This window comes from Dromiciops gliroides, chromosome 3 (assembly GCF_019393635.1).
Source record: "Dromiciops gliroides isolate mDroGli1 chromosome 3, mDroGli1.pri, whole genome shotgun sequence".
NCBI classification, from domain to species: domain Eukaryota; kingdom Metazoa; phylum Chordata; class Mammalia; order Microbiotheria; family Microbiotheriidae; genus Dromiciops; species Dromiciops gliroides.
Genome location: NC_057863.1, coordinates 427,300,373 through 427,312,082, shown reverse-complemented (window position 1 = coordinate 427,312,082; position 11,710 = coordinate 427,300,373). Strand labels below are relative to the sequence as shown.

At 39.4% G+C, this 11,710-nt stretch overlaps 1 protein-coding gene across 1 annotated transcript; it reads right to left on the bottom strand.

Moving 5' to 3' along the window:
* Positions 1 to 10,335: 10,335 nt before the first annotated feature.
* On the bottom strand, positions 10,336 to 11,410 carry LOC122747755 (rhomboid domain-containing protein 3-like). Its single transcript, XM_043993608.1, is given in 2 exon segments — positions 10,336 to 10,996; positions 10,998 to 11,410. Coding segments are annotated over 2 exon segments (1,074 nt in total).
* Positions 11,411 to 11,710: the final 300 nt, after the last annotated feature.

Here is an 11,710-nt window from a genome sequence, read left to right as displayed (position 1 = left end):
GCAGATAACACCTTTAGAGTCACAATCTGAGGTAGAAATAATATGAGCTCCATCTGTAACTCTTGTTACTGTTTTTTTTAAAGCATTTGATAGAATGAAATACAGCCTTGAAAGTTCTCTTCAAATAAGAGGACTCCCATGTATATTTTTAAGGTATGTTGCTAAAGACATCACTTTACTTGACAATCTAATAAGCATTGACCTCTAATAAGATATTAAATTGATAAGCAAATGCTCACCTTAGGTTTTTACAAATGTCATGGAAGATGTCCCTTGCAGAGTTCAGTAAAATAATGACTTCTCTATTGATTATGAGTTTCCAAATGTTCCTGTTTACAAATGACATTGAACTAATCACACCGAGTCCTGAAACATAATAACAAGTCCTTTGTGAACATTATATAGTGAAAGGTATTGGTCAAGCCATTCATATCAGGCAATGCAAAGAAACAAATGCTTATTGCTCAGACTATGTCCTGAAAATAGCCATCTGATTGAATTCATACATAGCTATGTATCTTGAGCAAGAATTTCAAATAGACAATGGAATCAAAGCATTGGGATCAAGATACTTTCTGATGCTTGGGCTATTTAATAAACACACACATATGGCTACATTATAAGCAGCATCAACAAAATCAAAATTCTATTTATTTCTGTTAAATCTGCATTTATTAAGTGCCTTCTGTATGTCAGGCAGTGTTCTTGGAGATGAGAATACAAAGACAATAAGAGAAATGGACCTCAAGGAATTTACATTCTGCAGGCCTTTGCCCCTTCTAAAAATCTCTTCCTAATAATAATATGAAAATAACCCCTCCAATCTCAACTAATAAACCTTAACAACTTCCACCCCATAAAAGTTTTATTTATATTCTTTCCCACTGGTATTACTGTAACTTACCAATAACCTCCATACTCCCCATCCCTTACTCCTTAAAATAAGTAAGTATAATCAAGCAAAATAAAATAACATGATGGCTATATTTGGAAATATTTATCCTATGCTATATAATTTTCCACTATCATTTTGCTAGTAAGTAGAAGGTATGTTTCACCATCAAATTCTCTGACATCAAAACTCTATCCACTCTCTGATATATGTTGATAGACATCCATTGTGCAAGAGAGATCTCTGTAAGGTTGTTAGTACAAGGGAGAAAATAAAACCAAAAGATTAGTTAATATACATAGAGTAATTAGCCACTAGATAAACGAATGGTGGCATCTGTAGCCTTCTTTTTGGTATCAGGTTACCTTTTCCTTAAACATTTCTGTTCATTGTATTCTTTTTTCTTACCCTCACCTTATATACTCTGAGAAAATAATTATAAATAATGGATTTCTTGGTGGGACCTATGGACCCAGTTCTAGCCTTTCCCCTACCTCCACTTTTGAAAGTTCAGTCCAGGAGACTTTAGCTAAACTCAGGGCCTAATTATGTGGACAAGTCCAAAGCCAATGAAATGAGGGGATTAAGCCACAACTATCTGAGTTTGACTCTGCCCCTCAGGAGGTCTGTCTTCCATTAAACCCTGATGTCATCATTGTAGAGCTCATTTTAATATGGACCACCCTCAAGTAACATCAACCAATAGAATTGAATGATGCTAGCCAGTTAACTTTGATCAGTGTGTAAGAGCCACCTCTATCATAAAAGGAAAAATTCTTGAACCACAAGGCCAGAAGCATTCTTGGCTTTACAACCTAGGTTTAGCAAGCTGTCCTGTTGATGAGTGCTGTCTTTTTAGGCCAGTATAGGTAATGTAGAGACAAAATGTGGCTGGGGGTTTTCTGCTCATGTTAAATGCCACATGATCAGTACTTTAATAATATGTGATGTTAATTAATAATAAATACTTACTGCCTAAACTGGTGCAATAGCCATGAATATATGATTTAGTAATATTTTAGAAAATCCAGCCTAGTCCCCCCATAATTTATCTAACACAATACTATCGACCTTCTTTTCTGCCCACTCCTATCCCAAAAAGAATTCAATCTTACTTATGGTAAACTGATCACTATTATTCTCCATCATTCCATGGGTGTAGGCAAGTTGGCACTGGCATTGCCAATTACATGCTGCAAGCTACATTTTAGTCTCTGGCCTCTGAACATGGAGAGATATTATCTGTGGACACAGAGACAGAGGGTTTTTCTGCCAAAGAGTTCCTTAACCTATTTATTACAAATGTAGGACATCTGATCTTTGCCAGAGGAGCAAAAATCCCGGAACACAATTTATTAGACTCCAGATCTCCATGTCTCTATTTCTTTTTTCTGAGGATATCTGGACCAGGCTTCCATGATGGCAACAATTACAGGTATTGCATTGGCCTTGATGGAACTATATACTTTCTTCTCCAGTCATGTGAAATCCTAGTATTCTAGCAAGTTTTTTTTTTTCTTCCTTTGTCTGGTGACATAGCAATTCCTTAAAAAATAAATATATAAATAAAGAGATGAAGGGAGAGAAAAGAAAAAAGAGAGATAGAAAGAGACCCCCAAAAAGAGATAGACTAGCATAGTCATTATTTCTTAATTCTTGACCTACTGTCTGCTCTTGATCATTCTTATTTTTCCCTTGAGATTCAATGCTTGTTTGAAACTGATTGCCTGGCAACTGGTAGTGCAGTGGATAGAGCACTGGACTTTAATAGCAATCAGGAAGACCTGAGTTCAAATTTGGCCCCAGACATTTACCAGCTGTGTGACCCTGGGCAAATCACCTAATTTTTGTTTGCTTCAGTTTCTTCAACTAAACATGGGCATAATAATAGCACCTAACTCCCAGGATTGTTGTGAAGATCAAATGAGACAGTATTTGTGAAAAGTTCTTAGCACAATGCCTGTTCCATAGTAGGTACTATATAAATGTTTATTCCTTTTTCCTTCCTTTCCCTTTTAGGACAACAGTTACAAGAAAGACTCTGTTGACATTTATGTGTCATTTTCTAATTTACATAAGGCTTTATTCACAGTAATATTGTAGCATAAGTACTTCAAGTATTACTACATTGTCCCCATTTTAATCTTATATTTCAATGGTCATAAGTATTTGCAAAAAGTCCTTCATGAAAATAATTGCAACTTATATGCCAACATCTATAGTAGAAGGTGAAAATGGAGTTACATTGTGTGAAACAATTGACAAAATTTCAAATTAAATAGACATATAAGTGGATCATAAATGAGATCACAAAAATTGGAATATTACAGTATCTACAGTGAGGAAATAAAGTTTAGTGTATCAGGGGTTTTATAGGTTTTATGTAGGGACCTAGTCAATGGAATTGCAGTATTTCAAATATGAGCACTGTTTTCTCCTTACTGCATATCTGTATGGAGGCTTCTGAACCTGTTTTCAGGATCACATGATTCCTTCCACTTCAGAACATATACAAATATTTTGTGATGTTTTCCTGTTATCTTACCTCTTTATTCTCTGTTGATGAATTATATAAAAAAGTCCTATAGGTCTCTGGGTGGTAGAAAATGTAGTTTCACCCAGTGATTTTCCTCATCCTGGCATTCATATGTGTGTGAATTCATGGCCCTGGTTTTGCTTCTATCCCTGTTGTGTTTTTTTTTTTTCTTTCCCCCTCACTGATGGTAAAGGAGTATTAAAGATGGATTGATCTTGTTAGCTTTTAAAGGTCAAAAGAGCTACTGGAAACCTAGAGACAGGATTCCAAAGCTGATATTTTTGGTAGCCACACTCAGCCCTGAGGAGAGATCTACTTGATCAGCCCAGCAATAACTCAACCTGGAAGCCAAGACACTGTCCTGTAAGCAAGAGAGATACTCTTTCATAAGTAGAGGAGATATTCTTCTATAAGCTATGTCAAATTCAGAAGTGAATTTGGTAGGAAGAAAGTTTGTAGCAACTACTCTTCCTAATTTTAGTATTTGTCCTTGCTAAAGGTCTTGCTAAATCTTAGCAAGGCACCTTTATAAAAGCTAATTGATGTTAAGTGATTAGCAATGCCAACAAGGATATATCAAATGGTCATAATGATTCGGGGCTGTATTCATTGGTTAGATGATGATGGGCAGATACTGAGGGAAATAAAACATATAGGGGTTTAAAGTAGTAGTATTAGAATTCCCCTTCAATTCTCTTAAGACCCCCTAGAACCCTAAGGGGAGATATAGCCATCTGTATTCCAGATCTAATCTGCCATTGTCAGTGTGGGCTGAGAGAATAAGGCCAAATCGTAGAAAGAATATATTGCTAGAGGGACATCACCGCATTTCAGACTGTCTGGACCCTAGCTAGATGGCCTCCTTCTTCAAAATCTATTTTCTGTTCAGTGTTTTGGGGGAGATGTCTATGTGTTTGGACTGCGATTTCAATGGCACAGAGAACTACTGGTGAGGAAAATCTTTACCACCGCTACTTATAATATTAGGGCTGCCTGAGGCAGTGAAAAGTTAGGTAAGTTATCTTTCATCATACCTCAGGAAGTTTCATAGAATCATAGATCTTGAGTTGGAAGGGACCTTAGAGAATGAGACTGACCCCTTTTTATAGATGAGGAAACTGAGGCATAGAGAGTTTGTGACTTGCCCAGATGTGGGATAGGGATTTAGGTCTTCCCATTTAGGTCTAGCACTCTCTCCACCAAATTTTGCCCTCTTTTTGCACATTTTTATGTGTGTTTATTCTTGGGTCCTTGTTATTACAAATGTCCAGGTGAAGACTTATATTGACTGTCCATACCTGGTACTACCTCTGCCTGCTGGCAGCAGTTATTATCTGCAGATCACATTTTCATTGTGTTTAGTTCTTTCCCTCACAATCGCAGGCTTTGGTAGTAATCCAGATACTTTAACAATTTACCTCACTCTTACCTATCACAATTTATCTATTCCAAGCAGCTTTAATCCAAGGCCTAAATACCTCAGTTCAATCACCTACAACTGCTTCTATAAGGCAAGTTCTATAATTGTTATAATTAGTCTCTTCCTCTGCCTAAATTCCTTTTGTTCTGTAATTCTGACCACATCACTCTAATCTTTTGGATCTTGCTGTTTTGGTATAGATTAATTCTAGTATTATCAACTGCTGCTTCAAAGTACTATGTCATATCATCACCACTATCCTCATTTCCTGCCTAATTCCCAAATTGTCCTCTTTGCTTCTATCAGGCAAAATGTGCTGAATGTTCCTTTTGTCAGACCATTCCTATACCTTCAATCTTCTAGACTTTCTTTTGGGCTGTATTTAAATCCTACCTCTTTCATGAAGACTTCCTGAATAATTGAAAGTGGGAGGAAGTGCCCTCTAGCTACACTCTTTCTAAAAAATGCAACCATCAGGACATCTCCATTATGTGCCATTATAATTTTGCTTCTGTATAATTAATTCTATAATTTATGTTCTAAGTTTAATCAGTTGCCCTGATGTCCTTGGCAACGTCCATTTTTGAATATGCTCTCTAAGGGGATTTATCCTCTAAAGAAATGTCTTTGATTCAAACCAATGAGGACATGCTGTGAGGAAACAGAGTGGCTCTAGTGTAGAAGAATTGCTTGGAGTTTCTTTCTCAAGAAATGAAAGCTGGCAGTCCTCCTTTAAGTTTTCCTGGTGGAGACTGGGTTTTAACATTTTGGGAGGGAATTGATTAAATATGTTGACACCTAAAGACGTGTTTCATCTTTATTTTAAGTATTCCCTGGAGTGTTTTCTCTTGCCTTGTTTAAATTTTACAAGATACTCAACAATTTTTGTGACTGAAGCCTTATTGGCTTGACCTTTAATTTTGTTTAAAAATGTATGTGATATTATCTGTAACTGACAGATGAAGGTCTAAGGATAAAAGAGAGGGGTTTTATTGGATGATTGTTGCATTTAAAAATAGCAAAGCCAAAATTGTCTTGAATGATCCGCTCCCAAAAAGTGATACTTCATATTTATATTTTTAAATGGGTTAGAATGTTAAACTAGCTTGCCTTAGAAGCTATTGTGAACATGTGATAAAGGTATTCATTACTCAAAGCCACCTGAAGTGAAATAATTCAGATCTGTTATAAAAAGAGTTCATTTTGAACTTAATTTTTAAAAACCATACATTTAATTTGTCATATCTGGTATACATATAATGCTATAGTCCCCTCAGGGTACACTACATATAATTGCATATCTCCAGTACATTAAGGAAAGTAAAAGGGTCATAAGTAAAGTAGGATTTCCTTGACTCCCAGAACATGAAACAGATCACTAGTAATTAAGTAAAATGTACCGGCAGGGAGTGATATAATGGCATTATAAGGCAGTTTAACTGCTACTGCTGTCAGTCAGTAAAATGGAATATCATGACATGAACTCTGGAGCACATTTTGAGATTTGCTACTGCATCTTTTTTGCCCAGTGCCTGATGTATATTGGTGCTTATAGATTGACCCATTGATCAGTTACAACAATAATGAGGGTCTCCCTACTTCTTGATTGTCCTTATGAAGAATTGGACTTCTACAGGGATTTTTTCAGGGTTTTTTTTTTTCCCACTTAAAAAGCATTATTTTCTCTGATTGGTTGGTTTTAACAGTGACAAATCTCTTCCTAGTTTTTGATACTCCTGATGGAGAGTTGGACTTCTATAAGAATATTTTTAAAATTTAATTTTTTTCATTTAACAAGCATTGTTTTCTTTCCTAATCCTGCCCCCTACCCCATTGGGAAAAAAAGGAAAGAAAAAAAAACCCTTTTAATTCTATTCATAGTCAAGCAAAATGGGGGGCAGCTACGTGGTGCAGTGAATAAAGCACAGGCCCTGGATTCAGGAGGACCTGAGTTCAAATCCAGCCTCAGACACTTGACACGTACTAGCTGTGTGACCCTGGGCAAGTCACTTAACCCCCATTGCCCCGCAAAAAAAAAAAATAACAAACCAAAAAACACACAAAAAAAGCAAAACATAGTCAAGCAAAATGAATTCCCATATTAACTATGTTCAAAATTATATAATTCATTTTGTATTTTGTGTTTGTCATCTCCCTCTTAGGAAATGGGTAGTAGTATCACTATTGATTCTCTAGAATTATAGTTATTCATGTATTGATCAGTTTCTAAAATTTTAAAGTTGATTGTATTTATAATGCTGTTATTATTTTCCTTGTACTCCTTAACTCACATTGTATCAGTTAATATAATTCATCCTAGGTTTTTCTGAAATCATCTCTTTCTTTATTTTCTTTTTGAAAAAAATTTGTTGATGTAGTTTATTTTTACATTACATTTGTAAATTATTCCCACTTTGTGAGTGGGATTCTGAAATAAAATAATCCAGAGACCTTATCTAAAACTACCTGCAACATTTCACTCATTTTACTTTTGTGACACTTTATTGCCTGTAATTAAAAAATAACAAAAACGCATTTTTCTCCCTCCTATTCTCTCCCACTGGGAAAGAAAAAGGAAAACAAATTTCTTATGATAAATATGCATTGTTAAGCAAAAAAAAAATCCCTAAATGGGTACAATAAAAATACATATGTGTGTGTTACTTTACACCTTGAATCTCTCACCTCTCTTTAATGGTCTGACTGGATAAATGCTGGTATATGAAATGTGATGGAACACTAATGTACTGAAAGAAATGAGGAAATTGATCATTTCAAAATGATAAGACCTGTGAATTGATACAGATAAAGTTACCAGAATCAGGACAATTTATACTATAGCATCAATATTATAAAAATAAACAATATTGAGGAATTTTATAAACTTGTGAAGAATAAAATGAATATGAAGAAAACAAAGGTTATGCTATATTAATTAATTAAAATATACTGGGGCCAGCTAGGTAGCACAGTGGATAGAGCACCAGCCATGGAATCAGGAGAACCCGAATTAAAATCTGAGCTTGCTAGGTGTGTGACCCTGGGCAAGTCACTTGACCCTCATTGCCTTCCCCCCCCCCCAAATTCTGTGATTCCCTTTTTTTCTTATTCTGAGGGACTGTGACAGTGTGATCACTCAGCCCCAAGGCATCTACTCATTAAGCTGCCTGGATTGGTCCCTTCTCTAGTGAAAATCCTCTCTTCTGTTTAAACCTTGGACAAAGAACCAGCTTGATCTAGTTTTCCCTGGAGAACAAATCTCCGGCCCTTGCCTTCTAATGAAGATTGGGGGAGACTTGGTTTTCAATGAGGAAACCTAATCCACAGGAAACCTGATCTAGACAGTTTTGGTTTTTCTAACCAGGATTGCTAGAGGCAGCTGGGTCTCATGAAGCTGTAGCATTCTTTAAGTGTCAGAGAAACGCATGGTCACCCACACCTGAAAGCCAACCCACCTTCCAATCAGGGTTGTTTTATGTTTGCTAGGGGAAGTCTAAATGATGTATGTCATGTGAATCAGAAGGAAGATGAACCTACGTTTAAAAAGCCCTGTCAGGTCTCACTCCAGGTCTTTGGAAGAAATGGAGGCTACCATTGACTCTTATTATCAAGCTTCATGCCCCTGTTAATAAATGCTATATGGTGCCAAGAGTTGCCTCAGTTTATCTATTTGTTATATTTAACTTGTGACAAATAGAATGAAGTTAACAATTTATTCACTAACAAAAATACTATGAAAAAAACAACTTGCAATGCTTTAGACCATTCATGATTCTAGAGCATTTCTTATGGCTTAATACTATTCCATTATACAAAGTGTCTTGAACGTCTTGGGACAATTTTACGCTTTTTAACAGTTTTTGTTTTTGTTTTTTTATGGGGTAATGAGGGTTAAGTGACCTGCCCAGGGTCACACAGCTAGTAAGTGTCAAGTGTCTGAAGCCGGATTTGCATTCAGGTCCTCCTGAATACAGGGCCAGTTCTTTATTCACTATGCCACCTAGCTGCCCCCTTTCTAAACAGTTTTGATAGCTTAAAACTGTATTAAGACTTTTGGTGAATCCTGATTTTATATACTATAATTTATTGAGCCATTCCCCAATTGGTGGGCAACCCCTTATTTTCAATGTTATAAAAAGAACTATTAAACTTATGTTTGACGGGGGAGGTGGGGCACATGTGTGTTCTTTTCTTCTTTATCTGATATTTTGGTAAGACATGCACAGTTGATTGACTTTTTGAACAAGTTCCAAAATGTTTTCCAGAATGGTTGTAAAAATCGACAACTTTATGCTGTAGTGCATTAATGTGTTTGATTTTCCTTTGCCCCTCTGATAATTTGTCATTATTCTTTTTGTTATCCTTGAGAATTTGATCTTTGGGACCAAAGGATGTCTCTTTGGGTGAAAAGTGTTCAGTAAATTTTTGTTGAACTAACATCTCCTTAGGCTATCTTTCTATAACTTTCTCTTTCTCTTCTATTCCCTTTGTCCTTCCTCCCTCCCTCCCTCTCTCTCTCTCTCTCTCTCTCCCTCCCTCTCTCTCTCTCTCTCTCTCTTTTTGTGGGGCAATGAAGGTAAGTGACTTGCCCAGGGTCACAGAGCTAGTAAGTGTCAAGTATCTGAGGCCGGATTTGAACTCAGGTCCTCCTGAATCCAGGGACAGTGCTTTACCCATTGTGCCACCTAGCTGCCACTTTCTTTCTCTTTAAAGAAAATTCCTCTTTCTCCTCTTCTTAATAATAATACTTATAAAATAATGGCTACAGACTAACATGGTGGGGATAAAGGTCCTGCCTTCAGTTATTGCACTAGTTTGGTGGCCCTGAACTCATTGTGATTTTTTTTTGGTACCATACCCTTTGTTCTTGAACCTCACAGCTGTACAATCTGAAATAGGCTATTACTTTTTTCAAGGCCCACTGCCAAGTGGTCCTTCCATCTTATTAATATTCTATTTCAATGATATCCACCTGACTTTCTCATTCCTATGTCCACACACTTTTACACAAGATATTTTCCATATTTAAAATATTATGCCCTTTCTTCATTAAGTTATATTTCTCCTCTCCTTCAAAAGGTAGTTCAAGTCTTACCTCCAAAGGAAGTTCTTTCCTGTATATTTGTGATCAGTTTGCATTATTCTGCCCCACAATCTTTGGTAATTTGTATTCTCAAATGCATGGATTCATACTGAATTTATATGTCCATTTAGACCTCAAAGTCCAGCTCCGGGTATTCTCTTTATAGCTGAACTATTAATATATACAATATAGCATTCTCTATTTTAATAACTTGCACTTTTTTCCCCAAGGCTGGTGCTCTATCCACTGCGCCACCTAGCTGCCCCCCCCCTTTTTTTAAAGATGAAATGGATTTATTCAGTAGGGGGATGTTTGTGCGTGAGTGTGTTGCTGGGAGCTGAGGCAGATGGCCTCTGCGTGTGCACCCTGACGCCCCCCCACCCATGAGCACTGCCCCCTTGTTCTTACTCCAGTACGGCCACCAGGGAGGGCCTCTCCTTAAGGCCCGGTTGACTCCTATTTCTGGGCCGGTATAAGGGGGCCCTCCCTGGGAGGCTCTCCATGGAGAATCCTATACACTCCAGCTGTTGTAGCCTTAGGGAAGAGACTGAGGACTTGGATAACCTCAGCTCCACCTCCGCAGCCCTCAAGGGTTTCTCCTGAAGGGAGGCGTGGATGGCTGCCTGCAGCAGCTCCTCATTCGCATGCTCTCCCTGACTCCAGAGGGGGGTCTCCAGAGGGAGGCTGAGGGCATCCCAAGACTGGGCCCCTTCAAAGATGGCGGCATCAAACAAGGAGGGGCCAGCGCCCAGGCCAGGAGAGAGGAGGGCTGGGGCAGGGGCGGAGGACCAGAGTCCAGGCACTAAATGCCCAAGAGGGTCAGGATCACTATGTCTTAGCCCAGCAGGGCGGATGACTGGCAGCTCCAGTGGGCTGCCTGGGGCTGGGATGAAGTACAACAGAGAGCTGCCCTCCAGTGCCCTGCAAACACCAGCCTTCTGCAGGGCTTGGAGCCTGCGCTCAGAGAGCTCCGGTCGGCGGAAGACCCCGGCAGAGTGGGCCAGGCCGCACAGCTGGAGGAGGAAGAGGGGCTCGGAGCTCACAAAGTGCATCAGCACCAGCAGCCCCCTGGGCCGCCAGCAGAGCCAGGTGGATGGGCATGTAACCGCAGGTCCTGCTCCCTGCCCCGGGCACCCCGAGGCCAGCCAGAAGCAGGTAGAGCAGCCCAGTGGCCAGGGCCCCCAGGTCCGAGGCATGAACATAGCTCACAGTGCCCAGGTGTCTCTCTTGAAACCAGCCCAGGGTGGGGAAGAGAAGCGGGCTCAGCAACAGGGCAGGGAGGGCCTTGTGGCCCAAGGGGAAGGTCACCAGCCGGTACACCTGCCAATGTCCAAGCAGCAGGTGTAGGTACAGGGCCAAACTTAGGCCAGCCCCCAACACCCACAGACAGCAGAGCAGCAGCAGCAGAAGAGAGGAGGCCAGGGACAGCCCCCGGATCATCTGGATCACTGGGACCTGGCATTCTCTGCTGGGTGCCATGGCTCCCAGGACTGGGCTCTGACTAGATGGAGGGAGGGCTGGCAGGGCCGCCTAGCCAGGCAGTTCAGGGACAAATAGATCCCAGGGTTGGCGGCCATTTTGCCATGCCGCCCGGCAGCCCGGCCTGGGGGCGGGAGGCAGCGGGCTGGGCTCTGGGCTCGCCAGGGAGCATCTACCTAATGTTCCTAATTCTAACCTTTCATTTGTAGAACTGTGGAATGTCCTACAGTTTTGATACCTCATTGTGTGGGTCAATTTGAGAGGATAATATTCAGTGAATTCCAAATGCATTATCTAATA